This window comes from Esox lucius, chromosome 10 (genome assembly GCF_011004845.1).
Source record: "Esox lucius isolate fEsoLuc1 chromosome 10, fEsoLuc1.pri, whole genome shotgun sequence".
NCBI lineage: Eukaryota > Metazoa > Chordata > Actinopteri > Esociformes > Esocidae > Esox > Esox lucius.
Window position 1 is genome coordinate 23,250,894 of NC_047578.1, and position 27,423 is coordinate 23,278,316.

Genomic DNA, 27,423 nt, shown 5'->3' on the forward strand with positions numbered 1-27,423 from the left:
GGGAGCGTGCAATTGGCGTGCTCACTGGAGGAATGTCCACCAGAGCTGTTGCCCGTGAATTGAATCTTCATTTCTCTACCATAAGCTGTCTCCAAAGGCGTTTCAGAGAATTTGGCAGTACATCCAACCGGCCTCACAACCACAGACCACGTGTAACCACACCAGCCCAGGACCTCCACATCCAGCATCTTCACCTCCAAGATCATCTGAGACCAGCCACCCGGACAGCTGCTGCAACAATCGGTTTGCAGAACCAAAGAATTTCTGCACAAACTGTCAGAAACCATCTCAGCGAAACTCATCTGCATGCTCTTCATCCTCATCAGGGTCTTGACCTGACTGCAGTTTGTCTTCGTAACCGACTTGAGTGGGCAAATGCTCACATTCGATTTTGAATGCACAGAGATACCGTGACGAGATCCTGAGGCCCATTGTTGCGCCATTCATCCACGACCATCACCTCATGTTGCAGCTCACTGATCCATCTCTCCACACGCATTCTCAAAACCTCCTTGCCCCAGTCCCTCCTATCCTCAATCATACCCAAATCCACACTACGCGTTGGAAAAATCCACAGTGGTATAGACCCCAACGTTAATGCCGGGGCCAATCGTTATCTCCCCCCAGTCCATACTCCACCACCTTCTGACCAATCATCCACCCAAACGCCCTCGGTCCACCCAGGTCTCTCACCCAACAATCCCTGGTTGCTAAGACTACAGCGTGACTTTCGGCACCCCCTTTCAATCTTTCTGCACCCCCTTTCAATCTTTCTGCACCCCCTTTCAATCTTTCTGAACACCCTTTCAACACTAATTTGTCTCATCTCAAACTCAGTGGATGTTCCACCGTATCCACCTGCAAAGCCACAACCGGAGAAGTCCTGGTAGCACCCACACACAATGTCAGGGCATATGCTTGCACCCCATCTAGATGCTGGAAAACTGTTTTGGCAGTCGATCCATAAATAAAACACCTATAATCTATTGAAGACCAAATCCGTGCCTGATACATGTACAAAAGCGTTTGTCTATCTGTCCCCCAGTCATACCCTGCCACTGCCCTCATGAGATTCAACACCTTCCTACACTTCAGGTCCACATACTCAACTCTCCTCCACGAAACCCCCTCATCAAACCATAAGCCATATTTGAACTCTGAAACCCTACCCAACACCTGTTCATACAATTGCAGCCGAACATCACCTACCTTCCGCCTAGAATAAACCATGAAACATGACTTCACCACAGACATCCTAAAACCCCATGTTTTCGACCAGTTTTCCACCACACCTACAGTTTCTTGCATTCTTTTCAACACAAACTTCTCATTCCAAGGGTTAGGTTAAGGCAAATGCTAGGGGTGCCACCTATCCATAGGGGTGCCCAAATTAGATTTTTTTTACTTTTACTATATTTGAATAAAAGTATTTGAATATTATTATTTCAACATATTACAAAAATGCGAAATCCCCCACAACAACATGACTACATAGACATATTTTCTGTGTGTTGCCTGCAGTGCCCCCCCCCCCCCCACACACACACACTCTCATAGTTAGAGTTACCTGATTGTGGGGGATGGGGGAGTTCAGTTATCTGATGTAATGAGTGACACTGTGTGTGAATCAAGATAAATTAGCATCAGTAGCCTACTGCAAATTATGTCAAAAAGACCAAAGCCCTCTGGTGCCCAGGGAACAAAAAGGGTTGAGAAAAGTGTGGGCAATTAAATTCAAAACATAAATACAAAACCAGTCTCAAACAAACAACAAAGTGAGCTACACAGGCTTGTCCGGTTCCAAAGCCAAAGCAGGAAACAATTTTCTTCAACTTCTTTGTGTAGTGTAAGGGTGAAGGACAAACGTACTGTACTTTACAGGACAAACACGTGAACTCATGACTAAGAATGTGACTGTCATTCATTTAAGGTTCACTCCAGGACTACGTTCCTGGTTGTTGTAGCTAATTCCCTGGATGTAGCTAAGGATCCTGGCAACTGTGCTTCAATGACTATACATGTATGTTTGCAAAGGTTGTGGCTTCACCAAAATACTGAAGGACAAACAAACAGTCCAAACCAACTGAGAAGAGTTACACACTAAGCCCCAGGTTACAAATGGGTGAAAGTTATTTCTGGGGAACCAAACCCACTGTTAATGATAGTTTAAGAAATGTTTTAGGTTTAAAATATTGGATTAAGTAAATATTCCTCATCAGTTTAATTTATTTCACTGTTTGCCCTCAGTATTAATGAGATGTATTGCATTTTCAGTTTTCATGTTGTAATCTTCTTTGTCTATTTTGTTTTTAGTGATTTTAAGAGAATGGAAATAGATATTCTCTGTCATTCTCCTAGGCATAATATTGTTATTCTCTTATCCATGTGTGGTTCACTTGTGGTTTTGTGTTCAAATATATGAAATAAGTGTCTTCCATTGTTTAATGTTATGATATGACACAATTTTTGGGACAAATGTGTAGAATTGTGCTTTGACTCAAACTTCAGCTGGTAACCAGGCATAAAAATGTGGAACGTCTCTCCATGTGCATTCAGTGCTCTCTCGTGGAATATGTTGTATTGCTAGCCCCCAGAAGCAGGAAGTGACGTTTTAGATAAGCTAACGAGGTTGTCTTCATTTACAAACTCATTACCTTTCTGTCCACTGAGGTTCAGAGGAAAATAGATATTTACATATAAAACACGCACCATAAATACTAGCTAGTTGTCATTTTCGAAGGGATACCACTATATACCGTAAGTAGAAGTATTTTTATTCAGCATTGTTATTTAGTGTTTCATTCATTCATTAGCATGATGGTTTTCTAGTATAAGCTTGCGTTACATTAGCGAATTTCCGATAACGTTACAATAATTCGTAACAAACATTCAATAACTTGGTATATTTTGTTAGGATCTCTACGCACAATTCTATAGTTATTTTGGTTTTCAGCTAGCTATCCGTTTACAGTAGCTAGTGTGGCTGTAAGCGCACGTTAAAGGAAGCCAGCTAACCTAACAAAGGGTGCTGTTGTTAATACGGAACTAACTAGTTAATGTCTGAATGCAATGGCCATATTCTGCTTAGCGTTTTGCGCTTGCATTACCAAACAAGTGCTGAACATGTTTTGATCATATATAGCAAATAACTGTACTTGATTGAACTCGTGTGCCACACCCCCTCTCGCATTTATCCTCAATATCCATCCATTCCTTCCCTCTTGGCAACCCCAGGACCCATATGGCAGCACCCTTACCTCAGAAGGGACCTGGTCTGGCTGGTATGTCCCTCCAGCAACAGCAGTCCCACCTCCTCACAGGCTGCGGCCCAAGCCCTGGCCAAAACCCCATGCCCCCCCAGGGAGCCCTGAGAGAGATCTCCCCTGTGTTCCTCTGTCGCATTGGACAAGAGACTGTTCAGGACATTGTAACACGTACCATGGAGATCTTTCAGATCACACGAGCCACACAGGTAATGCCAGTGTTTCCCTAAGGACGTTTCTAAATAATGTAGATCATACATCATCGCTTTGTTGGATTCATGTGTCTCGTTTAAATAGCCAGCAGCTATTTTTCTCTAGAATGTGTTTTTCTGGGAAACACCTTAAATATTGCTGAAAAGGGGTTTAAAATATTCTGTACCTAGGCTTAGTCATTTCCCCATACAGCTGGAATTTAATTATGTGGTGTCCCCTCTCCTGTCTTATCAGCTACCCAATGGGGTGACCCAGAGCCAGGCTGCGTACCAGGACCGCTTCGGGAAGCTCCAAGAGCACCTACGCCAGCTGGCCCTCCTCTTCCGCAAGCTTCGCCTCCTGTACGAGCGCTGCGTGGAGATGACCGCCGATCTGGAGGAGGGACCGTCAGAGGTAGGGCCAGAGGGAGAGGCAGAACCAGAGACCTAACTTGACTTTGTCGACAGCGGCAGCTCACTCCATCACCGAGCGCAAATTTTTTTGGGCATGAAAGATTCTACATATTTGAACTGTTTCTCGTTATTTACAATATATTGCATTATTGCAAGAGCATAAACATATCCTAATACGTATACAGTACCAGTCAAAAGTTTGGTCACCAATATTCATTCACAGTTATTTTCTTATTTTTACTATTTTCTTCATTAATAATAATAAATAATAGTGATGACATCATTACTATGGAATAACACATGGAATCTTGTAGCAACCAAAAGTGTTAATAGGTCAGTTCAATACAGTATAGTACAGATAGAGTACAGAATAATCAACTGGGTTATTCTGGACTATACCTTATGGAACTATACTCATGTACAACATGTACTTCAGTCAAGTCTACTGTGATGCCTAAATTGTAAAACATTGATGCCTATATAAGATTTACCACATCCGAGGCTTAAACCTCAGTGAAGAAATAATTGGACACACTAAACGTTTTAATGTACAGTCATTAACTATAAGTAATAATATGCCTAGTATACTTAATTAGTCATTAATTAAGTACGACTAATATACTACTTGACGTAGTACGATGTTTCTCTATTTTTAAACCATTATACTTTTTTATATGATCTACTCCAGTACTAGGCAAAGCCCTTTTCTCATTGTGTTCAACCCAGTTTCCAAAATGTTTTACCAAGACATCATATCAAATGTTGAAACTGAGAAATGTTACTGTTTCTTGTATAACACATGCTCAATTTGAATTAGAGTCTTGCAACACGTTTACAAAATGCTGGGACAAAGGCAACAAAAGATTTGAAACGTGTAATGCAAAAAAACTAAGCCTGATGGAATATCACACAACTAATTAGGTCAACTGGCAAGTAACATGAGATTAAAAGATAATTCCAGCGAGGATGGGTCTATCAGAAGTGAGGATGGGGAGGGGTTCACCACTCTGTGAAAGACTGCGTGGGAAAATAGCGCCACAATTGAAGAATAACATATCACAACGTAAAATTGCTAAGAGTTTGGGGATCTCATCTACAGTACAGAATATCATTAAAAGATTCAGAGAATCTGGAGAAATCTCTGTACGCAAGGGACAAGAGTGAAAAACTACATCAGATGGCATCATGATTCTGTAGTGGACATCACTGCAAGGGCTCAGGAACACTTCTGAAAACCATTGTCTATGAACACAGCAAGTTGCAGCACCCACAAATGAAAGTTAAAACTCTACCGTGCAAAGAAGAAACAATATACAGTGGGGAGAACAAATATTTGATACACTGCCGATTCTGCAGGTTTTCCCACTTACAAAGCATATAGAAGTCTGTCATTTTTTTATTATAGGTACTCTTCAACTATGAGTGACGGAACCTAAAACAAAAATCCAGAAAATCACATTGTATGGTTTTTAAGTAATTCATTTGCATTTTATTGCATGACATAAGTATTTGATACATCAGAAAAGCAGAACTTAATATTTGGTAAAGAAACCTTTGTTTGCAATTACAGAGATCATACGTTTCCTGTAGTTCTTGACCAGGTTTGCACACACTGCAGCAGGGATTTTGACCCACCCCTCCATACAGACCTTCTCCAGATCCTTCAGGTTTCGGGGCTGTTGCTGGGCAATACAGACTTTCAGCTCCCTCCAAAGATTTTCTATTGGGTTCAGGTCTGGAGACTGGCTAGGCCACTCCAGGACCTTGAGATGCTTCTTACGGAGCCACTCCTTAGTTGCCCTGGCTGTGTGTTTCGGGTCGTTGTCATGCTGGAAGACCCAGCCACGACCCATCTTCAATGCTCTTACTGAGGGAAGGAGGTTGTTGGCCAAGATCTCGTGATACATGGCCCCATCCATCCTCCCCTCAATACGGTGCAGTCATGCTGTCCCCTTTGCAGAAAAGCATCCCCAAAGAATGATGTTTCCACCTCCATGCTTCACGGTTGGGATGGTGTTGTTGGGGTTGTACTCATCCTTCTTCCTCCAAACACGGCGAGTGGAGTTTAGACCAAAAAGCTCTATGGTCAGACCACATGACCTTCTCCCATTCCTCCTCTGGATCATCCAGATGGTCATTGGCAAACTTCAGACAGGCCTGGACATGCGCTGGCTTGAGCAGGGGGACCTTGCGTGCGCTGCAGGATTTTAATCCATGACGGCATAATGTGTTACTAATGGTTTTCTTTGAGACTGTGGTCCCAGCTCTCTTCAGGTCATTGACCAGGTCCTGCCGTGTAGTTCTGGGCTGATCCCTCACCTTCCTCATGATCATTGATGTCCCACGAGGTAAGATCTTGCATGGAGCCCAAGACGGAGGGAGATTGACCGTCATCTTGAACGTCTTCCATTTTCTAATAATTGCGCCAACAGTTGTTGACTCCTCACCAAGCTGCTTGCCAATTGTCCTGTAGCCCATCCCAGCCTTGTGCAGGTCTAAAATGTTATTCCTGATTTCCTTACACAGTCTCTGGTCTTGGCCATTGTGGAGAGGTTGGAGTCTGTTTGATTGAGTGTGTGGACAGGTTTCTTTTATACAGGTAACGAGTTCAAACAGGTGCAGTTAATACAGGTAAATAGTGGCTTCCTAAAGAAAAACTAACAGGTCTGTGAAAGCTGGAATTCTTACTGGTTGGTAGGTGATCAAATACTTATGTCATGCAATAAAATGCTAATTAATTATTTAAAAATCTTACAATGTGATTTTCTGGATTTTTGTCTCTCACAGTTGAAGTGTACCTATGATAAGAATGACAGACCACTACATGCTTTGTAAGTAGGGAAACCCGCAAAATTGTTCTCCCCACTGTATAAACAAGATCCAGAAACCTGCCTTCTCTGGGCCCAAGCTCATTTAAGATGGACTGAGATGAAGTGGAAAACTGTCCTGAGTTCTGACTAATACATTTTAAAAAATATTTTCGGGAATAATGGACGTCACGTCCTCCGGGCTGAAGAGGAGAGGGACCATCCGGGAGGGACCATTGTTTTCAACGCAAAATTCAAAAGCCAGCATCCATGATGGTATGGGGGTGCATTACTGCACATGGAAAGGATGACTTGCACTTCTGTGAAGGCCCCATAAATGCTGAACAGTATATACATTATTTGGAGCAACATATGCTGCCATACAGACAACATCTTTTTCAGGGAAGGCCTTGATTATTTTGGCAAGACAATGCTAAACCACATTCAGCACGTATCACAACAGCATGGCTCTTTAGTAAAAGAGTCTGGGTGCTAAACTGGCCTGCCTGCAGTCCAGACATGTCCTTTTTGAAAACATTTGGTGCATTATGAAATGACATACTGCAAAGGAGATCCCGAACAGTTGAGCAGCTGCAATCCTATATCAAGCATTCCACAACTGCAGTTGGTCTCCTCAGTTCTTCTAGGCTTGCTGAGTGTTGTTAAAAGAAGAGGTGATGCGCAGTGGTAAAGATGCCAAGCAACCATGGTCAGACTTTCTGGTGTTTAATGCTGACACCTCTGCAACTTAGTGGGAAAATACTTAAAATGTCAGATGTCACTGTCAAAAGACAGCGTGGTGCATTCTGATCATGCTCGGACAGGGATCAGTGTGGTTGAAAATTAGCCGTCTGGCTAAAACCGGTACTTTTATTGAAACGTTGATTCATGTGCAGTGTCCCTGTAAAAATGTCATTAATTAATCAATTGGACAAGTATCAACAATCTATCACTAGCTTTGCAACTGAGTGCCAGCTTAAATGCTGTTGGTTGATAGTACAACTTACAGCACCTAGAGCACAGATGTCGTACCGGTTCCACCAAGGGCAGGGTGTCTGCAGGTTTTCACTCTCACCATGTACTTGATTGATTTATTAGGTCACTAATTGGTTAAGTCTACCCCCATCTGGTGCTTTAGGTCTGAATTGGGAAGCAATTTAAAGGAAGAAACAAAAACCAACGTACACAAAGCCCTCTGTGGATTTGGTTGGACATTTATTGACCACTGATATTCCCATGTCCTTTAAAGTTTCTTAAGGTGGAGACATGAGTATCTCGTGTATCATAATTTAAATAGAAATGTCTACAAAATCTTTCTTTAATCATCATAACCCGCCCTGTTGTAAACAATGTGATGGTAACACAACCTCTTCCCCAGCTGGTGCCATATGTGGGAGATGACATGTCCCCTGTGAGAGTCGAGCCCTGTAATGTAGCTGTAAACCAGGAAAGACAAGAAGTACTGGAGGTTTGTGTCCGCTTTCTCTTTTTGTCACAGGGTCAAGTTAATTTTGCATGACCTGGGGTGCTGCAGGTGGGTAAAGATTTCACTTACGGACCAATAAAAATTGTAATATACAAATGATACCCGCCTGTGGGAACCAGGGCATGCAAAACATATTTATCCACAGTCAGAATGTCCTTGACGCTAATTGGGTTTGAGTGCCAGAGGATGACACCTTAAATGCTGTTGGTTGATAGTACAACTTCCTAGGTTCTGATTGGCTCCTATGTGTCTTTGACCCACCCACAGAAAGTGAAACTGAAGAATCAGGAGATGAAAGTTCTGATGGACCAGATGAGAAACCTCCTATGGGACATCAACGCCATGCTGACACTCAGGAAATGAAATCAGAGGTCACTTACAACCTCCCCCAATGCACTTCACAAAGACCTCCAATGCGAGGACCATGAGTTTTACCTCCCTCAATCTAGGCCCAAGTACCTCAAACCATTGTTGTTCTGCATTTGAGATGCACCACTAAAAGTTCTGTGATTTTACTTTTACAGTAAGGTGCTATCAGAGACATCGAATGGACAGAGCTCAGAGGTTTTTCTTGTTTACATTCTATATTTTGTTTTCATTTTTGTACTTTAATATTAATGTTTAACCTGCCAAGTATCAGTTGATTTTCCTGCCTTCTTATTGAGTGCTGAGTTTTTTGATTTTGTTCTAACCCCAAGCACTGACTTGAGCACCAGCAAAATAAACTTGAATCGGGTGTTCAGAATTGTACTCTGTGCACAGGCGGCTGACAACCTAGCATACTGACGTTATGAGGAAACCAGAGAAGCTGCCTGTATTGTTTGTGTACCAACACAAGTGGGTTTCACCTGGAAACTGAGATCCAGACAACAGAGTCTAACTAGCCCATGTCTGTGCTAGCTGCGCTGGGCGACACGCCTGTTAACCTTACATTTTGAGAACATTGCATGCCGACTGTTAAGAAGCGTGTGAGTCCATAGTATTTTTGTACACAAGTGATAGTTTACGGAGTCTTTTGCTACATAATAAAATGGCGTTAAAAAACCACCACAGATTTTGTGAAAAATGTTTAGGTTCAGATCAATGCATTTGAAGTATGCCTTGTGGCGTCAACATTTGCCGTGAGTTGAATACCACCGTCTGCGCTTAGGAAATGTTTTATTGTTCTTACAGTTACAACAGAATGTGAAATGAACCAATCGCTTTGCAGCTTTTCCGACAACCAGGTGTACTGTGAAAACACAGCGGCCGGAGTGTATTGCAGTTGTAAATGTCCAGTTGGCTCTGTCCATTCATATGAAATACATTTCCCCTCCACACCATCAGCAAAGGGAGTCATCGACATTGTCAACAAGTGTTGAGTGTTCATACACCCATCCGTTCTCAATGGAGAACCAATCACGGAGGGACGTAAGGCCTCTTTCAAATGTTTCCTCCTCCAATAGCGTGTTGTCTCAGACCCCTGGGGGCAAAGTCTTCGGCATCTCTTTGCTTTCCCTTCTGGTCCCCTTCTTGTTCTCAGACCAGTCCACCAGGGTCTGTCTGTCTGACCAGGCCTTTATATGCAATCTGTCAGTTTGTCTGTTAGGCCCGCTCCAGGTCTTTGTACTTTTTGCGGAGGACAGACACCTGGTCCTTGAAGAGCACGGGGTCCAGGCGAAACTGGGAGTGGACCAGGGGCATGTAGCCAAACCAGCTGGCGAAGCTGTTTACGCACTCCTGTCTCTGGGAGAAGTGTTCCGGGTTGGCCCACGGAGCGCTTATCTTCGTGCCCTAGGAGAAGGGGGCAGGAAAGAGAAGGGTGTTTATATGTTTGTTTAAACCAAGGTCATCACGCATCATTTCACATCCTTCCTCTGACATGCCCTGGTTAATGAGGCGGCTGAGAACAAGGGCCCCCTGTGCTTAATGGGCCTCTCAGCCTGAGAAATATGGAAATGTATATAAAAAGAAAATATTCACTTTAACAGCCAACCACAGGCTTGGGCCAAGACTACTAAAAGTCTTATTGGCACACATCAGAGAAGGGCTGTTAAATATCTAAGTCCTGTGTGTGATTTCTTAATGTGGCCCGTAGGGCAGATATACATAGAATTGTGGCAATATCACTGTACAATATGTCTTGAGAATTTACAGTATCAGTCAACAGTTTGACACACCTATTCATCAAAGGGTGTTTCTTCAGTTTAACTATTTTCCACATTGTAGAATAATATATAATGAGAATAGAATAAGACATCAAACCTTTATCAAATATAAATGTAATAACACATGGAATTACATAGAAACCAAAAATAAAATAATACAATTTATTTTTATGTTATAGATTCTTGAACGTAGCCACCATTTGCCTTGATTAAAGCTTTGCAGACGGTTTGCATTCTCTCAGACAGCTTCATGAGGTACTCAAGTGTGCCATGTTTGTGGAATTTCTTTCCTTCTCAAATAGTGGGTTTACAGAGGGTGACAAAGTAGGGTTGGTATACAGAAGACCATCATTATGTCTGGACGGTAGTAGACCACATTACGGCAAGAACAGCTCAAATAAGCAAAGAGAAACAACAGTCCTTCGTTACTTAACACACAAAGGTCAGCCAATATGGGACGTGTTGCTTATAAAGAAAGAACTTTGAATGTTCAACTGCAGTTGCAAAAAACATGAAGCGCTATGATGAAACTGGCTCTGATGAGTTACCTCTGCTACAGAGGATAAGTTCAAAAGAATCTCAGAAATCAGGAATTATGCTTCCTGATTTCTGAGGCAGTGGTCTATGCACTTGTGTCAAGTGACTGTGTCGCTATGGCCGTGGGTTCAAACCCCGGTCATGCCACTGATGATTGTGGCCGGGGGGTGGGTCCAGTAGGGTGGCGCATTTTGGGCTGGCATTGTAGGGAGGGGGGAGGTCATCGGCATAGGGGATTTCCTTGTGCCGGGGCGGGTGCCATGCGTAAGGCTATGTGAGCGAACGTTTCCTTCAATGTGTCGGCTCACATTGACATCCTGGTTCAGGGAGGGGGTGTAAAGAACCAGACCAGCTTATCTGACAGGTTTCGGAGGAGGCATTTATTTAGAATTCAAGGCACACACAGCCAGCATGGCTACCACCTCATTCTGCAGTGATATGCCATCCAAATTTGCGTATCGTGTGACCCTGACACAACCTACGGGCTGTGTCAGTGCTATTTGACCAAGAAGGAGAGTGATGGTGCATCAGATGACCTGGCCTCCACAATCACCTGACCTCAACCTAATAGAGATGGTTTGGGATGAGTTGGACCGCAGAGTGAAGGAAAAGCAGACAAAGTGTGCTTAGCATATGTGGGAACTCCAAGACGAAAAAGCATTCCAGGTGACTATCACATGAAACTGGTTGATAGAATGCCAAGTGTGTGCAAAGTTGTTATCAAGGCAAAGGGTGGCTATTTTTCTCAAAGAATCTCAAATATTAATGTATTTTTATTTGTTTAACATTTATTATCCATGTATGCTATTTCATAGTTTTGATATCTTCATTATTATTTCACAATGTGGAAAATTGTGACAATAAAGAAATGCCCTTGAATGAGTAATTGTGTCCAAACTTTTGACTGGTGATGCATTTCCTGGAATATGGGTCGGGGCCCAAAGCAGGCCCTGTGCATGTCAGAGGTGGGTTGTGACATTTTCAGAATACAACTGTTGTGGAACAATCATAGAGGTGGTCCTTTTTATATCGGGGGACTTGAGCTTCAGTCTAGGTGCCTCAATCTAATCTGCAAACTGGTAGGTGTATGTCTGAGATTGTGTGCAGGGTGTCCAAAATAAATGGGGAACTGAAACGGTTAAGTAGACTCGATCTAACATCTGACATTAATAGGGTTGCTCTTATAACCTTTATTCTGTTACGTAACGTCTGACATACATTATCTAGGACAATGTTGTTATCATTAATAGGTCAGAGCAAGATATTTACATAAACAGATGTTACGTCAGTCATTGTCATAACACAGGAGTGTACAGACAAGTCAACAGGTTGACTTACAGGTCAGGTCATTTGAACTGGTATAGTTCTGGCTAGCCATTGTAAGAAAAATTATTAAAAGGTTGTATGGAAAAGTATTAATCTCTTTGCATTTGTATAATAATGTATATCACTCGAAAGTGCAGCTGTTAATTTGATTACATGTATTTGTTTGTCTTAATATTAAAGGAGAATTTCAATTTTGACATTTCTATCCATGTTTCAGATTTCTTCATAAAGCCATTACAACAGGGCTATAACAATATTCTTATGGGTGTCAAATTTGAGAACACTGAATTACTCTTTGTAAAACCGGTATTAAAAAACAAACAACACTAAATGATTATAATCTTTTAAAGCACTAAATGAAATGCACCACTAAAAGTCTGTTGTTAGTGCTTTTAGAGTAATTTAGTGCTTCTACTTAAATGGAATGGAACACATTTGTACTTAACAGAGTTGATCTCCATCACATTCATTAATTTCTACTTTCCTGTCTGTTTTCTATCTTAATCCTTTGTTTTTATTTGGCCTACACATATGAACTATTGTATGCATGAAATATATCTGTCGACCATCTGGATATTCTGTCCAATTCATTGTTTACGTACTATATTATATTTCATTTCTACAACATAGAAAGCCTTTTATGCATGGTGTATCACAGGTAAAATGTATTTTTATTGATTAGTTTTTTCACTTTTTTGGATGGCATTAGCTCTGGTAATTTGCTTTTGCCGAGATGTTTGAACCTAAGAAGGGCAGGGGCCCCCGAATTCATAAACGACCACTTCTGGGGAGATTAAATTCATAAAATGTTGTTTATAAATAGACGTGTCTATTACTAGACTATGAAACAAACTACGTAGATTTTGATCAGATCAAGTTCATATTAGCTGTAACACATTCCATTGTGTTTCATAACAGCCAGGCAGTGCCACCTATTTTGTTCATTGACAGTACTACAGTAAAACAATGGTCTCATTTTGGCACTAAATATCTAAACTAAATGTTTGCAGTGTTTTGATCAAAGGCCCATTCAAAAACGCCTAGATATGGCACTGCAAATTTACTTAGCTAAAAGGTAGAATGTTCACAAAAATACTAAATCTCCAGTTTGCAATGGCTGTTTAAAGAAAACTGAACCAGGGATTACCGTTTCCCCCTGAACTGTAGACTATTTTCAGGGTTAGGAACCATTAAGCTGAAATACATAAAGCTGAAAATATATTTTTTTCTTTCAGTTCAATGTATTTTCTCAAGTTTTTTTTTTGGTATGCTTCTTCATAAATCATGACTACATTAAGAAAGACAGATGGGTGTAGCCTCACCTGTGGGCTGGGCAGCTCATTGGTCAGATTCACCATCGATGGGTGTGGCCTCACCTGTGGGCTGGGCAGCTCCTTGTACTGTTTTCTCTGGGCCACTTTGATCGGGGGCAGGTGAGTGACAGAGGACACCAGGAAGTTCATGAGGATATCCTCACAGTTGGAGGTGCGGTCCACCAGCGCCCGTAGGGAGGGGGGCAAGTAATGAGAGAACAGGTAGTGATAGTACCTGATGAAGAGAACATGGAAAAGGGGAAAAGTGAGAGGGATTCATGAATTGGAAAATGAATAGGTGATTTAGTTCCCAACCTTTCTACCCATGGGCCCCCCTTTTCATATTTAAAACATTATTAAATCTACAATTGCTTCCGAAGCAAAATCCGTTATCTTTGACTAGGGGGCTTTAGAAGTTCATTGGTCTGCTTCAGAATGTCAGAGACAAAGAGTCTTGTCCTCTGGCATTTTACAGCTTGTTCCTAGCCTAAATCATCAAAATGATTTAGATAATTGCACTTTAGATCAGTAAAAAATACAATAAAAATGTACAATTAAGCAATAGTGCAAAAGGCTTATGGTACATGGCCAAGAGTTGTTATAAGGCACGACAGACCACAGAATGACCTTGTCACAGCTGGTATATTGGCAATATATCTTAAACCCCCGGAATGCCTTATTGCTATTATAAACCGGTAACCAATACATTTAGTCAGACTCACTTTTGAATGCTCTAACCGGTTTATAACAGCAATAAGTTATCTCAGGGGTTTGTGACATATTGCCAATATACCACGGCTAAGCACATTGTCCTGGCCAAAGCACTTAGCTGTGGTATATTGTCTATTTACCACACCATATACCACACTCCCTCGTGCCTTAATCGTAACATATATCACACCCCAAGACAATGTATTATATAGAGATGATGTATAGAGGTGTTGACTGTACATTAAGCCTGGAATTACTTTCTTTTAAGGGCAAAACATCAGAGTTAAAGATTATGTAGGACAGCTTATGTAGGACAGCTCACAAATAGACCATCTGTTCAACATTCTTTGGTTGTTGACGATATTATACTGTATAGCAGACATTCTGGCATTGCGTTCGAAGCCACTTAATCACGAGTGCACAAATTTTACATAGGGTTGGTTCTGGGTATCAAATGGACTCATATCATTACCAGCGTCAACGACTACCAAATGCTATTGTGTCAGTAGACCTAATACATGATTTGACACTACCTGTGGTAGAAGGCTGCTCCCGTCAGAACGATGGAGTACTCATTAGTCCACTTAGAAGTGTATCCCCAGGCTTGCTTTACTGGGTCCCAGAAGTGACTCCTGGGTGGGTAGCCAACGATGCGCTCAGGGAAACTCCTCCACACCAAAAAGGCAAAGTTCACCTGCGGGGTCAGTGATTACTCTTAGACTGGTAAACCAGAAGGGTGTTTACATCTGTGCACCTGTTTCGCTGTACTTGAGAGTACAAAAAGTCCTTGTGTAGAAAAACCTGAAAAGGGTGTGGCGTAACATGCATAAAATGCTATTTTAGACCAGGTTGTTACAGTTAGGGTTATGAGTTAAGGTTAGGTTTCGATTTTAGGGTTAGGACTAGTGTTTTCGGGATTAGGGTTAAGGGCATCCATTTTTTGGTATCACAGCATGTAGTCGTACAGGGCGGTCATACCTCACTGGTTAACAGTACTGTGTCCTCATCCAGGCTCAGCACCGCCTCTGTCTCTATGGCTACGTTGGGAAGGAAACGACTGCTCGTCTGAATGGAGAAAGAAAGAGACTGAGAGTTTATTTTCAGTCCTCACTGAGTTTGACAGTGATTTGCTTGGGTGCATGCGTGCGTGCACGTGCGCGTGTGAAGGAATGACAGGGTATACTGTCTGTTCCACTGTGGCCCAGGGGGAGACAGGATGACTGACTGACTGGCAGTGACAAAGTTATGCTCTAACTCCCGTTGATGGTGGACAGCGCGAGAGAGCGAGAGAGATGACACTGAGTCACTGCTAGCCGACGGTGGTCATGTGACTCGTCATTCTTACTCACCTTCCTACGACCATCCGTTACGGTGAGTGGGACCGGCATGGGGGGCCACTTACTCCTGTAGGGAGGCGGTTTCTCACTATTCCACAGGATTATAATCTGGAAAAGGGAAGCAATAGAGTGTTACCCAATAAGCAACGAGGGATGATAATCACACGAGGAGAAGGAAAATAGTGTGACTTGATAGAACAAGGATGTGTCGGGCCATAAGCATAACGAGAAAAGGCAATGTAAATGGATCAATATATTGCTGTCTATTAGCTACCCAGAACCTCCTATTCACAGGCAATCTAAAAGGCACTCACCTGTGAGCAGTATTTGGACTTGGATACCACCTGAAGCAGCTTCATGATTGGCTGAGACTGGGAGACCAATGGAGAGACGGCGTGGATGATGGCTGTGAACTCTTGGCCTGGACTGACCCCTTTAAAAAAGAACAAAGGGAGGTGAGGGGAGACATGGGGAGGCGAGGGGGTAAAAGTGATTATCATTGTATGCCTCAGTGGTAGTATGTTTACTTGAAATCATCAGAATGATATGCAAATCAGCGTGCTATCATAAATATTAGTTCAAACAGAAAATCTCAGTGGGTTGTTCTGGTGGGTGCAACGTGTGCTACCCCCGGAAACTAGCTACTTTATATTTCCATCTATAAAGCATACAAACATATATGATATATACTACCAGTCAAAAGGATACACCTTTGACTGGTACTGTAAATATACACCAATTAGCCATAACATTATGTCCACTGACATAATGAAGTGAAGAACACTGATAATCCCGTTATCATGGCACCTGCCAGTGGGTGAGATATATTAAGCAGCAAATTAACATTCTGTCCTCAAAGTTGATGTGATAGAAGAAGGGAAAACTGGTAAGCATAAGGATCTGAGCGACTTTGACAAGGGCCAATTTGCGATGGCTAGACGACGGCATCTCCAAAACTGCAGCTCTTGTGGGGTGTTCCTGGTCTGCAGTGGTCAGTACCTATAAAAACGAAGGAAAGCGGTGAACCAGTGACAGGGTCCGGGGTGGCCATATCTCACTGATGCACGTGGGGAGCGAAGGCTGGTCCGTGTGGTCCAACCCAACAGAAGAGCTACTGTAGCTGAAATTGCTGAAAAAGTTAATGCTGGTACTGATAGAAAGGTGTCAGAACACACAGTGCATTGCAGTTTGTTGGGTATGGGGCTGTGTAGCTGCAGACCATTCAGGATGCCCATGCTGACCCCTGTCCTTTGCTGATAGCGCCTACAATGAGTATGTGAGCATCAGAACTGGACCACAGAGCAATGGAAGAAGGTGCCCTGGTCTGATGAATCACGTTTTCATTTACATCACATGGATGGCCGGGTGCGTGTGCGTTGCTTACCTGGAGAACACATGGCACCAGGATGCACTATGGGAAACCCAGCAGAGGCAATGTGATGCTTTGGGCAATGTTCTGCTGGGAAACCTTGGGTCCTGCCATTCATGTGGATGTTACTTTGACACGTACCACCTACCTGAGCATTGTTGCAGACCATGTGCACCTTTCATGGCAACGGTATTCCCTGATGGCATTGGCCTATTTAAGGAGGATATTGCACCCTGCCACAAAGTAAAAATTGTTCAGGAATGGTTTGAGGAACACAACAATGAGTTCAAGGTGTTGACTTGGCCTTCAAATTCCCCAGATCTTAATCCAATCGAGCATCTGTGGGATGTGCTGGACAAACAAGTCCGATCCATGGAGGCCCCACCTCGCAACTTACAGGACTTAAAGGATATGCTGCTAACGTCTTGGAGGCAGATAACACAGCACACCTTCAGAGGTCTAGTGGAGTCCATGCCTTGATGGGTCAGGGCTGTTTTGGTGGCAAAAGGGGGACCTACACAATATTAGGCAGGTGGTCATAATGTTATGGCTGATCGGTTTATATGTTTTGAATGCTTTATAGGGTCCTGTGTACTTCAGTCAGTAGAGCTTGCGGTTTGCAACACTTTCCAACATTTTTGGTTTGATCATGAAAATCCAGGCGTGGCAAACACCATGCTCTACTGACTGAGTAACGCAGGACCCCATGAAGTCTAAGCCAGTCTACCCCTGGTGGGGTTCCCTACCTAGGCTCAGGTAGTAGAAAGGGAAATGGGCCAAATGAGTGGAGTACTCTGGCAGGACCAGCAGGCCTCCTGGTAGGGCGTTCCACATGTACTTATTCCTAGAGATGTGGGAGAACACTCTGTCCTTAATTATCTGAGAGGGAGAGAGAGAGACAGAGAGGAGATGGTGAGAAAGCTGTCGCAGGTTGATATCTAAAATGATGTGCCCGTATGTTCAAAAATAAATTATTCATGCCTGTATAGGCTGGACAACTATATGTGTGTAAAGGAAATCGCCTCAAGAATGCAAACTCAAGTTATTTGTTGCACTTCATGCACTTACTCACTCTGACCAGAGGGTGTCAGTAAGAATTAAATATCCAATTAAATGCAAACACCTAAGGAAAATCCATCCCAGTCCCTGGGTCACGTTCATTTCAGCCCACATCGCAGCAAAATATTTTGCCATGGAAAATCAAAACAAGCACATTTTTATTGGACAAGATCCTGATATCCCCTCACCGTTTCAGGACATTTTCTCCCATTTGGGCTCATTAACTACGACCCAAATCTATTTAATCACCCACCTCCAGTGTGGTGAGGACTATCTTGTCCACAGAGGAGAAGTAGGCTTCCCACAGCATCTGTGTCCGCTGCCTCAGAGCCATCACACGTTCATTCCCCACCGCCCGTACTGTCGATGGGACCTGGAGAAAGCGGGAGGGACCGAGAGGGAAGAAGAAAAGAAAACTCAGCAGGCAAGGTCACTCGTATTTTGAACAGGACAAAGTATTCGGAGTGTTTACATGATCGCAGTTTGCAGTGTATTTCCTCCAAGGTCACGGGCTCTCTGCTGCCGGGTAAAAAAAGAAGAGCGTGTTCCTGTATAATATTCCACTGTTAACTACAAGCCTGTATACCCTTTGAATCACCTGAACAGCCCTCAGCAATTCATCTTCACCAACACCACCTTCTAGCAGTCAATATTGCCTCGCTATGGAGACAGAAACAGAAACTGGTCTGGTACTAGCTACACATTTTCTTCACCCCAGCCAAATTAGCATAATAATAATAAGAAATGATACAGTGTGATAAATCCACATTCAACACTATTCCTACAATTTTCCTTGAAGGAGATCTCTACCAAGGATTCCTAGCTCACCTGGCTTCAAGTGCATCAAGTGGTGCTCCTGAAACGAATATTGCACATTACAGGATGACACTACGCCCTACTTGGTGTGAACTAAAGTGTGGCGCGCCATTGGTACCATTGACAATAACACAAATCCACCTTGTACCTTCTCCTGAAACAATATGAATCAGCTAGCTATAGATGGAGGAAGCATATACATTCAACCCACCTAGACTGTACAACAAGCAGGTGACTTCGAATGAAAGCATTTGTTAAATGGCCATGTGATTTAATTAGGATTATATTAAGCGAATTAGTCTAGCAGGGAAGTCCTGTCTCCTACATCACAATGAACCCAGACGTTACCAACTAACAGCTTCTTTGATGATAGGGACTGGGTGAAGCAAAGGGCTCATCCATCCCTATCTCATCCTCATCTCTCCCCTCCCTTTCTTTAACAACTCTCTCTTTCACTCTCGCTCCCCCACTCCTCTCATCTCATCTCCAGAACTGATAGAGAGATTCACCTCTTCATGATCTCTCTCTGTCTCTCTGATGTGCTTGGCCCCATTCAACCTCCCGTCACCAGCTTTATTCCCTCAAAACTCCATTTCCACATCCCTAACACTGAAGCGTGTGTGTTCAGAGAGTGCGAGTCGACGATGTGTGTAAGTCTGTCCTTTCCGAAGCATTTTTTCCCTCTCATTTATTCATTAGCTAGCTGAATGTCTGGGTTCAAACAGAATTGATTCAAGGCCTGCTGGGAACGTACGGGACGCTTGTTCACGGGTCAGTGTGTGTGTTTTCAAGCCTGTGTGTGGCAGGGCGCACAAGTGGGCGTGCGTGTGGGTGCGTGTGCTACCTGCAGTAGCAATCTCTCGTCTCCCTCTATGACAGCCTGGTTCCACTGGATGACATCAGAGAAGGGCAGCTCCCAACCGTTACTGAGCAACACTGGAATACATGCCGCCTGGATGGAGCGAGCAAGCGGAACAGAGAGAGAGAGAAGGAAAACGAGAATGAGCGTGTAACAAGCAGACAAAGAAAGACAAATGGACACGGCCATTGGTAAAGCCACCCCTCTTCCAGTCGTCTAAAATGGATAATCAGCCATTTCTCCGTAGAATCATCCCGTGTAGATTTCTAGTCCTCATCGCTGACAGACGCCGCCTCGTAAACATCTGTTACTTTGAGAAGGAACTCTGAGCGGAAAATGAAATTGATGATGCTGTGTATGTGTGTCACTCTCGTAGGGAGGTTGCACGAGTCACAGCTACTATCTGGGTCCCAGGGGCCCATCTGGGCCAGAAAGACACTACTGTTCTGCTGCGTCACACAGACACACAGACTGAACAGAAGCCTGGTCTGCTAATTAAGCACAGGACAAAGGGAGGAGGGTGAGAGGAAGGGACAGGACAAGACATCATGTTTTATGGAGGCAGAGTTTGAAGTTGCAGTGACCCTCTTGTTTCCTGACAGCCAGGTCTTCTATTGGATGTCCTTCCACTTTTCCTATTTTCAGCTCCCTCCTTAATTCTGCCCCCTCGCTCTCCCTCTCTGATTCCCTCCCTCTGTCTCTGATTCCAACTCTCCCTCTCTGATTCCCTCCCTCTGTCTCTGATTCCAACTCTCCCTCTCTGATTCCCTCCCTCTGTCTCTGATTCCAACTCTCCCTCTCTGATTCCCTCCTTCTGTCTCTGATTCCAACTCTCCCTCTCTGATTCCCTCCCTCTGTCTCTGATTCCAACTCTCCCTCTCTGATTCCCTCCCTCTGTCTCTGCCCCCTCGCTCTCCCTCTCTGATTCCCTCCCTCTGTCTCTGCCCCCTCGCTCTCCCTCTCTGATTCCCTCCCTCTGTCTCTGATTCCAACTCTCCCTCTCTGATTCCCTCCCTCTGTCTCTGATTCCAACTCTCCCTCTCTGAATCCCTCCCTCTGTCTCTGATTCCAACTCTCCCTCTCTGAATCCCTCCCTCTGTCTCTGATTCCAACTCTCCCTCTCTGATTCTCTCCCTTTTCTCTCACTCCTCTGGCTCTGCCCCTATTCCCTGGGTGTTGACGGTTTGATTTCGCTTTTTAATTCAATCACCGGAGAGCAGTCACAAACAGCCACAGACTGAGATCAAACGACTCCGACTGCGATTCCCCTTCTGGTCGTTTGAAGCTCCCCTATCTTCCTAACCACAGACCGGCCCTCACAGAGACGCCCAGGCAGCCATGCAGACGACAGTAGGAAACGCTAGGCTACGCTCCAGGTAACAGGGTCCAGGCAGACGTTGAGACCTCCAGAGCTGTCGTCAAGCCCGGGGCTCGGCTCAGCCACTTCCCCAGAGACAATGTGCTTTGAGGCGGACCGACTAGGAAGTATTCCCATGTGCTGTTCAGATTTGTGGGCGTATGTGTGTTGTCGTCTTTTGGTTGTTTGGATTGGGCGATGAACTGAGAAGCTTCGGGGAATGTGTGTGGACAAGCGTGTGTGTGTGTGTACCATTGGGCATATGTGCGTGCGTGTGTGGGCACACTGTTTGTGTGTGTGCCCCAGCAGGAGTGCACGCACCGAGAGTCGAAACGCTGCTAAGTTTCCAAAGCACGCTGGTAATTGCCAGCTCTTTTGTGGGCTTGAGCTGGCATGAAGAGAAACGGCAGATCTTACCAATCTCAGACCGGCCTGAATGGAGAAATAGAGGAAGAAGAGAGCGAACAGAAAACAGAAGGAGGAGGAGGGAGAGAACAGGGGGTGGTCGAGTGTGTATGGAGGAGGAGGAGTGGGTGAGCAGCGTGTGAGAGCTGGGTTCTCTGCCAAGGCCTTCGTTCAGTAGATTTGCCCATTCAGCTTAGATCAGCAGTGTGGCAGGCTGGCACCCCTATGGAAGCTTCCGGACCATTGAGAGGCTCACATAGAGAGAGAAGGAAAGTGAGTTGAGAGATAGCCAGGGAACACAAGGGGCCAGGGAGGTGCTAGGTAGAAACCCAAACTAACACCGGCACGGGTGGTATGCCAGAGCAGTCTGTCCAGGATCATGCTTTTGATTTGGGAGTAAAACCCCTTACATTTTCTGTCAGTGAATCAGTCAACGCTGGTGTGAAGCCTTACGCCGTACATTGAGATTGAACACACAGCACGCATGAAACGTCAGACAACAGTTTGGCTACAAACAATACACGTTAATGCATCATGCTGCCAGAGAGTTGGCCCGGTCAAGGGAGCTGGTCAGAGGAGTCGGCGAGACGCCACAAACATATCTACCTGCAGAGACTCTAGGAAGCGGAAGGAGCCCAGACGACGCCCACGAGGGACCAGGCAGAAGGTGGAGTTGTGGAGCAGTTCCTGATAATCGAACCTGAGAGGAGATGGAGGGTTGGTGTTAGTGTTGCAGGCAAAGTTTCGGCTTTCACTTTTACACAGGGAACAGTCTTCACTTTTACAAAGGCTCCATTTCGAACCACGAAGACAGCGGTTGAACTGTCAAAAGGCTATTATGTTGGAGTCATGAGAGACCAGTTGACATTATGCTTCTGGAAAGGTGCCTACTCAACAGTGTCTGGGCACGATTCCGACTGTGGGTTGAGACACAAGCCCTCTTAATATGGTTGAAATGACTCTGACGGTTAGATATTACAATTCTGTATTGTGTTTTCAAGATACCAATCGAGAAAGACTTGGGTACAACATTCCATTGACACTGTCACATGAATCACATGACCTTTGTGAGAATTGAGTTTATTTTATAGTGGTTAGATCAGTGGTTGTCCAACCTCCCCTGGGAACCCTTGGGAACATACACATCTCAGAATGTCGTTGTAGCCCTGAACTAGCTCATTTAGTCAACTATTAATCCTTCACTAGTAATTAGTTGAGAAGATGATTCAGGTGCGCTAGCTGTGGAATACATCTACATGGAACAGCTGAAGGTCCCGAGGAGAGGTTTGAGAACCACTGGCTTAAAACCAGACAGGGTTAACTTCATTGGCAACTTCTGTATGTTTTGTTTCCAATAGTAACCAACACTAGTCACATTTAAAAACATTCTATCATAATCCAACAGTAACTGCAGAATAACACCCATGTTATGTAAGCATTCCTCTCAGGGCTTGACTTCATGAAGCTGGGTGAACTGTTGGTAGAAACCATGTTTGACAAAAATAACAGCAACAAGACTGGTCTATTAACTACAGTGGGGGGGGGGGTGGGGGGGGGGTCCGTTAATGCCAAATTTAGGATACAAGGTTTAGGTAAAGGTTAGTTTGTGTTTATAGTAAAAGTGGGCAGATGTGGAGGGTAGTGTTGGGATGTATTCGATGACAGTTTGCTTGATGTGCTTTATCATGATCTCAAAACAACAATAGGTTGCTTCATTCCAGTAGTCAATATATTTCCTGTTGTGGCAGCAGCATGTTTTATTGATAGAGAATTGTTTTCTGCTGATGGAGCTGTAGGCTTGATTCAAACCCATTCTGATAGAGCTGTAGGCTTGATTCAAACCCATTATGATAGAGCTGTAGGCTTGATTCAAACCCATTCTGATAGAGCTGTAGGCTTGATTCAAACCCATTATGATAGAGTTGTAGGCTTGATTCAAACCCATTATGATAGAGCTGTAGGCTTGATTCAAGCCCATTCTGATAGAGCTGTAGGCTTGATTCAAACCCATTATGATAGAGCTGTAGGCTTGATTCAAACCCATTATGATAGAGTTGTAGGCTTGATTCAAACACATTCTGATTGAGCTGTAGGCTTGATTCAAACCCATTCTGATAGAGCTGTAGGCTTGATTCAAGCCCATTCTGATAGAGCTGTAGGCTTGATTCAAACCCATTATGATAGAGCTGTAGGCTTGATTCAAACCCATTATGATAGAGTTGTAGGCTTGATTCAAACACATTCTGATTGAGCTGTAGGCTTGATTCAAACCCATTCTGATAGAGCTGTAGGCTTGATTCAAGCCCATTCTGATAGAGCTGTAGGCTTGATTCAAGCCCATTCTGATAGAGCTGTAGGCTTGATTCAAACACATTATGATAGAGCTGTAGGCTTGATTCAAACCCATTATGATAGAGCTGTAGGCTTGATTCAAACACATTATGATAGGGCTGTAGGCTTGATTCAAACCCATTATGATAGAGCTGTAGGCTTGATTCAAACTTGCAGATTCTGGTCACTGGAACACCCTAACCCTATCACATTCATTTGCCAAACATTTTGACAGCAATCTGAATTTAGATTTTTTTTTATGTGTCGTTAAAAATAAGTTAAATAATTTTCCCTAGTGTAAATTGTTTTTTATTACAATAAAGCTCATTGCCTTAGTAATTTATTTTATACTCTTTGTTTGTGTTTATGTATCTTGCTCTGGATTTAAGATGTGACTTAAAGGGTGTCAACATCAAACGTTTGTAAAATTCACTGCAAACTGAACAAGAATTGAAGAGAAATGCAATGTATTTAAAGGGAAGTAGCAAGAAATATTGATAAAAATTGGAACTGCGCCTGTGATATGAACACCTTTGGAAGTAACTGAGAACTGATGAAATTTGATATAAGGCTTTTGGCTATTTCAATGAGGAATGAAATTGCGTGTGCCAAGAGGGAAAATGAATATAACATCATAAAGGGAATAATGAATTATACAAAAAAAGTGATTTAATTAATCATGAATTACTGGAGCTATCATTATTGCAAATGCAGATAAATTGTATTTATGAGGAAAAGGCCTGAGGAGCATTTGGAAGATCAAGATAAAAACCGATGGAAGACAGAGATAACAAAAAACAACTAAGTATTTCTTTTATTTACAAAAAAATATCTGGCAAAATTAAATCAGTATGTAAATTAATGATTAATAACCTCAATAAAGACGACAAAAATGTAATCTTACTTAGTTTTACATGTTACTCAGTTTTACCAGGCTCTAGACAGTCAACTCATCCCAGTCAACTCCCAATTTGGATGGGTTCTTCATGTTGCAAATAAAGCAGATAGATAAGGACTTCAGGGTTCTTTGTGATGATAAATCATCTGAAATTGAAATAAAGGGTTGCAGCGAAAGCCTCAAGGGCAACAGATCTCATGGAAATTATAGTTTAAGCTGCAAATTCTTTAAGGCATCAAATAATCAACCGGTTCCTTTTGTTCTGGCTGTGTTCCAAGAATCAATACAAAGGGAGTTACCAGATTCCTTAAAGCAAGGTGTAATTACTTTGATTCCCAAACCTAATAAGGATGGCCTATATATAAAGAACTCCAGGCCAATTTGTCTGCTGAATAATGATGGTGTTGATGTTTGTTCTTCGTTAATAAAATAAAAGCAGAATGGGTCTAATTACTTTGCATTGAACCGGATGCAGTTTTTTTCTTAAAGACACAATGACATTATGAGACCAGACACAAAATTAGTAGAAAATGTCACGGACATCTTTCCAAAACTACAAAACTCAACTCACTTCAACAGAGACAAATCCGGGAGTGGCAATGAAAATGTGAATTCATTACCTACATTGGTAAAATAATGTCTGTCGATCTTTAGGATGACAAGCAACATGGTAAAGCTTAGAATTTACTCAAGATCTTTGGATTCTGGGTATCTTTGCAAGGAACTGTCATGTTATGCACAGTGACGGTTGTGGGTGGAGAGACCCGATCCAAAATCCGTTATTAAGGGTAAAAATGAGCTGTTCATGATACGATGTGAGTAAACATAGCTGAGCGGAAATAAATGAAAACCAAGGCTCAGACAGTCCCCTCAGAAAGTAACCAAAAGCTACTGAATGACTTCTGTGTTCCAAACAAACTGACGAGCTGGCAAGTGTGTGGACAGCATTCTGGTGCAAAACAGCCGCCATACATCAGCCAGGTGGGTCCTTCACGGTTCAGAGGTAAGCAGTTCAGGGGACCCTCCCCCCCACGCCTCCCCGCCCCCCACATGTAAAACCCAGCGAAAACAACCTTGTAAATGCAAGCCATTATCAAGCCAGCGGAGCAGTTCCACGGCCCTCCTGTACAAATAAACACGGTTCTTATGAAAGAGTTCCCGTGTCCTCTCCTCTCTGCTGGCAACGGTCTTGTTTACCCACCGCGGAGGCATCAGGGTAAAATATGTCTGCCGTTAATCTGGAGTCTTGACTGTAGCGACCCACGTTTATTTGCCACTCTCGGAGGGACGAGATACAGGCCCAGGATTTGGAAAATGAAAATAGCTGATGTTGGCATTGATTTGGGAACGTGTCGTTTGAGTTTCTCCATGAGCGAGCTGTTGAATGAGTGCCACTGTGAGGCTCTGTTGTATAGATACATACAGTACCCACATACAAATGCAAATTCACACACACGCATATAAAAACGTCCACACTTAAACACACACCTACAGCATTACATCAATCCACCAGCTATTGAAGAGACCCCGACACACAAACACGCGAGCTAGAGAAGAGAAACGCAAGCACACACATACAGTACATACACAAACACACTTAGATAGTAATGGGTAGTGAAAGGCTGTAGTTTTCCGTTTGCCCTCACTACACTGCAATGTTGTGTTGATTTTACACCTGTTGGAGGAGCTTAGCCAGTTCTGCTGAAACCACAGTCTGTCTGTGAGTGTGTGTGTGTGTGTGTCTGTGTTTGTCTGTGTGTGTGCATGTGTATGTGTGTGTTTGTGTGCAAGCTTGAATCCTTTGAAATCGGAGGTTGTGTATGAACGGTGGTGGATAAGTGGTGGTCTGCCTGTGTACTGTGTGTGTGTTTGTGTTATTTGTCATGGGACTGTGTATAATGTGCATGTACTCATCCATTAGATAGAGAGCGTGCACTCCCAGCATGTGGTGGGAGTGGGGTGAGCTGGCTACCAGCCACCTGGTTCCTACCACTCTGGGTCATGCCGATTTGTCAGTTGCTGTTTTTAATGAGAGGGTTTATTTAAAATAAGGGAACAAATAAATAATTAAACAGTGGTTTGTTTCCAAGAACCAATTAACATGTTATCTCTGTCTGTCTGTCCGTCTCTCAGTAATTTAATACATTTGTAAAGCAATTTCATTATACAACAATAACTTCATAATGCATAAGAACTGTTATTATTAAGAATAATAGTTATATCGTAATTAAAGGAGCAAGCATGGGCCAGTCGGAAAAGGTAGCTTTCCAATTTGTTCCAGGTTTTCTAGTTGATTATTTCCAGGGTGTCAAATGGTTTTCTTTTGATTGCTCATTTTGTTTACCCAGACTCGTTGACTTTGCCTCCTCAGAAGCGCTTCTGCTACCGCATAGTTGTACATCTGTAAGGGCAAACTGCAACTTTTCAAATATAGACACAAAGCCTGGTTAAGGACCACTGCCGTATCATCATGCAGCATCTAATGCGGGACTAATTAATAAAAGTATATATCTACTTTTATTTTTCACAATGACTTGGCAAGTTAGTAGAAATAAAATGGATCTCATTAACAAACGGAACAAAACAACAGGTAGCACAGCGTTTATAGTTGCCAGGGAAACAATGCTGAACATTCTGCACCGGAGCTGACAGGGTACAGTCACATTGGTGCGTCACCAATCTTTTCTTTGTCTGAAAGGTTATGAGTAGCTGCTATCAAGATGTTAATGTAGCACTAGTTCTGCCTGATAAAGGTTAGAACGGCATTGCTATCCCTGAAACTCTGTCGGATCTCTTT

General features: G+C 43.2%; 2 protein-coding genes across 10 annotated transcripts in view; one reads left to right on the top strand and one right to left on the bottom strand.

The window, feature by feature from the left end:
- Positions 1–2,545: 2,545 nt before the first annotated feature.
- zgc:114119 (uncharacterized protein LOC619273 homolog) lies at positions 2,546–9,208 on the top strand. The gene is made up of 5 exons (XM_010864002.4): positions 2,546–2,757; positions 3,235–3,472; positions 3,711–3,869; positions 8,054–8,143; positions 8,429–9,208. The coding sequence occupies exons 2-5, from the start codon at positions 3,242–3,244 to the stop codon at positions 8,522–8,524; spliced, it is 576 nt and encodes a 191-aa protein (XP_010862304.2). The 5' UTR covers positions 2,546–2,757; positions 3,235–3,241; the 3' UTR covers positions 8,525–9,208.
- Positions 9,209–9,302: 94 nt separating this feature from the next.
- The window catches only part of ext1c (exostoses (multiple) 1c), a 73,478-nt gene continuing 55,357 nt past the window's right edge, over positions 9,303–27,423 (bottom strand). For 8 of the 9 annotated variants that reach the window (XM_013135676.3, XM_013135677.3, XM_013135672.3 and 5 more), the window contains 10 exons: positions 22,004–22,097; positions 19,621–19,728; positions 18,214–18,333; positions 17,648–17,780; positions 15,847–15,965; positions 15,545–15,640; positions 15,174–15,260; positions 14,729–14,889; positions 13,494–13,719; positions 9,303–9,934 (listed from right to left, as the gene is read on the bottom strand). In XM_013135676.3, the coding sequence (XP_012991130.1) occupies positions 9,746–9,934; positions 13,494–13,719; positions 14,729–14,889; positions 15,174–15,260; positions 15,545–15,640; positions 15,847–15,965; positions 17,648–17,780; positions 18,214–18,333; positions 19,621–19,728; positions 22,004–22,097 (1,333 nt within the window). In that variant the 3' untranslated portion in view covers positions 9,303–9,745. The remainder of the gene's footprint in view (positions 9,935–13,493; positions 13,720–14,728; positions 14,890–15,173; positions 15,261–15,544; positions 15,641–15,846; positions 15,966–17,647; positions 17,781–18,213; positions 18,334–19,620; positions 19,729–22,003; positions 22,098–27,423) is intronic. The other variant, XM_020050464.2, reaches the window with a different exon arrangement.

What these genes read in the sequence shown, in the direction of transcription:
- zgc:114119 (XM_010864002.4), top strand. Translation starts at nt 3,242, where the DNA reads ATGGCAGCACCCTTACCTCAGAAGGGACCTGGTCTGGCTGGTATGTCC. An exon ending in AGATCACACGAGCCACACAG is followed by an intron (nt 3,473 to 3,710) that starts GTAATGCCAGTG and finishes CTGTCTTATCAG; the next exon opens with CTACCCAATGGGGTGACCCA. An exon ending in AAAGACAAGAAGTACTGGAG is followed by an intron (nt 8,144 to 8,428) that starts GTTTGTGTCCGC and finishes ACCCACCCACAG; the next exon opens with AAAGTGAAACTGAAGAATCA.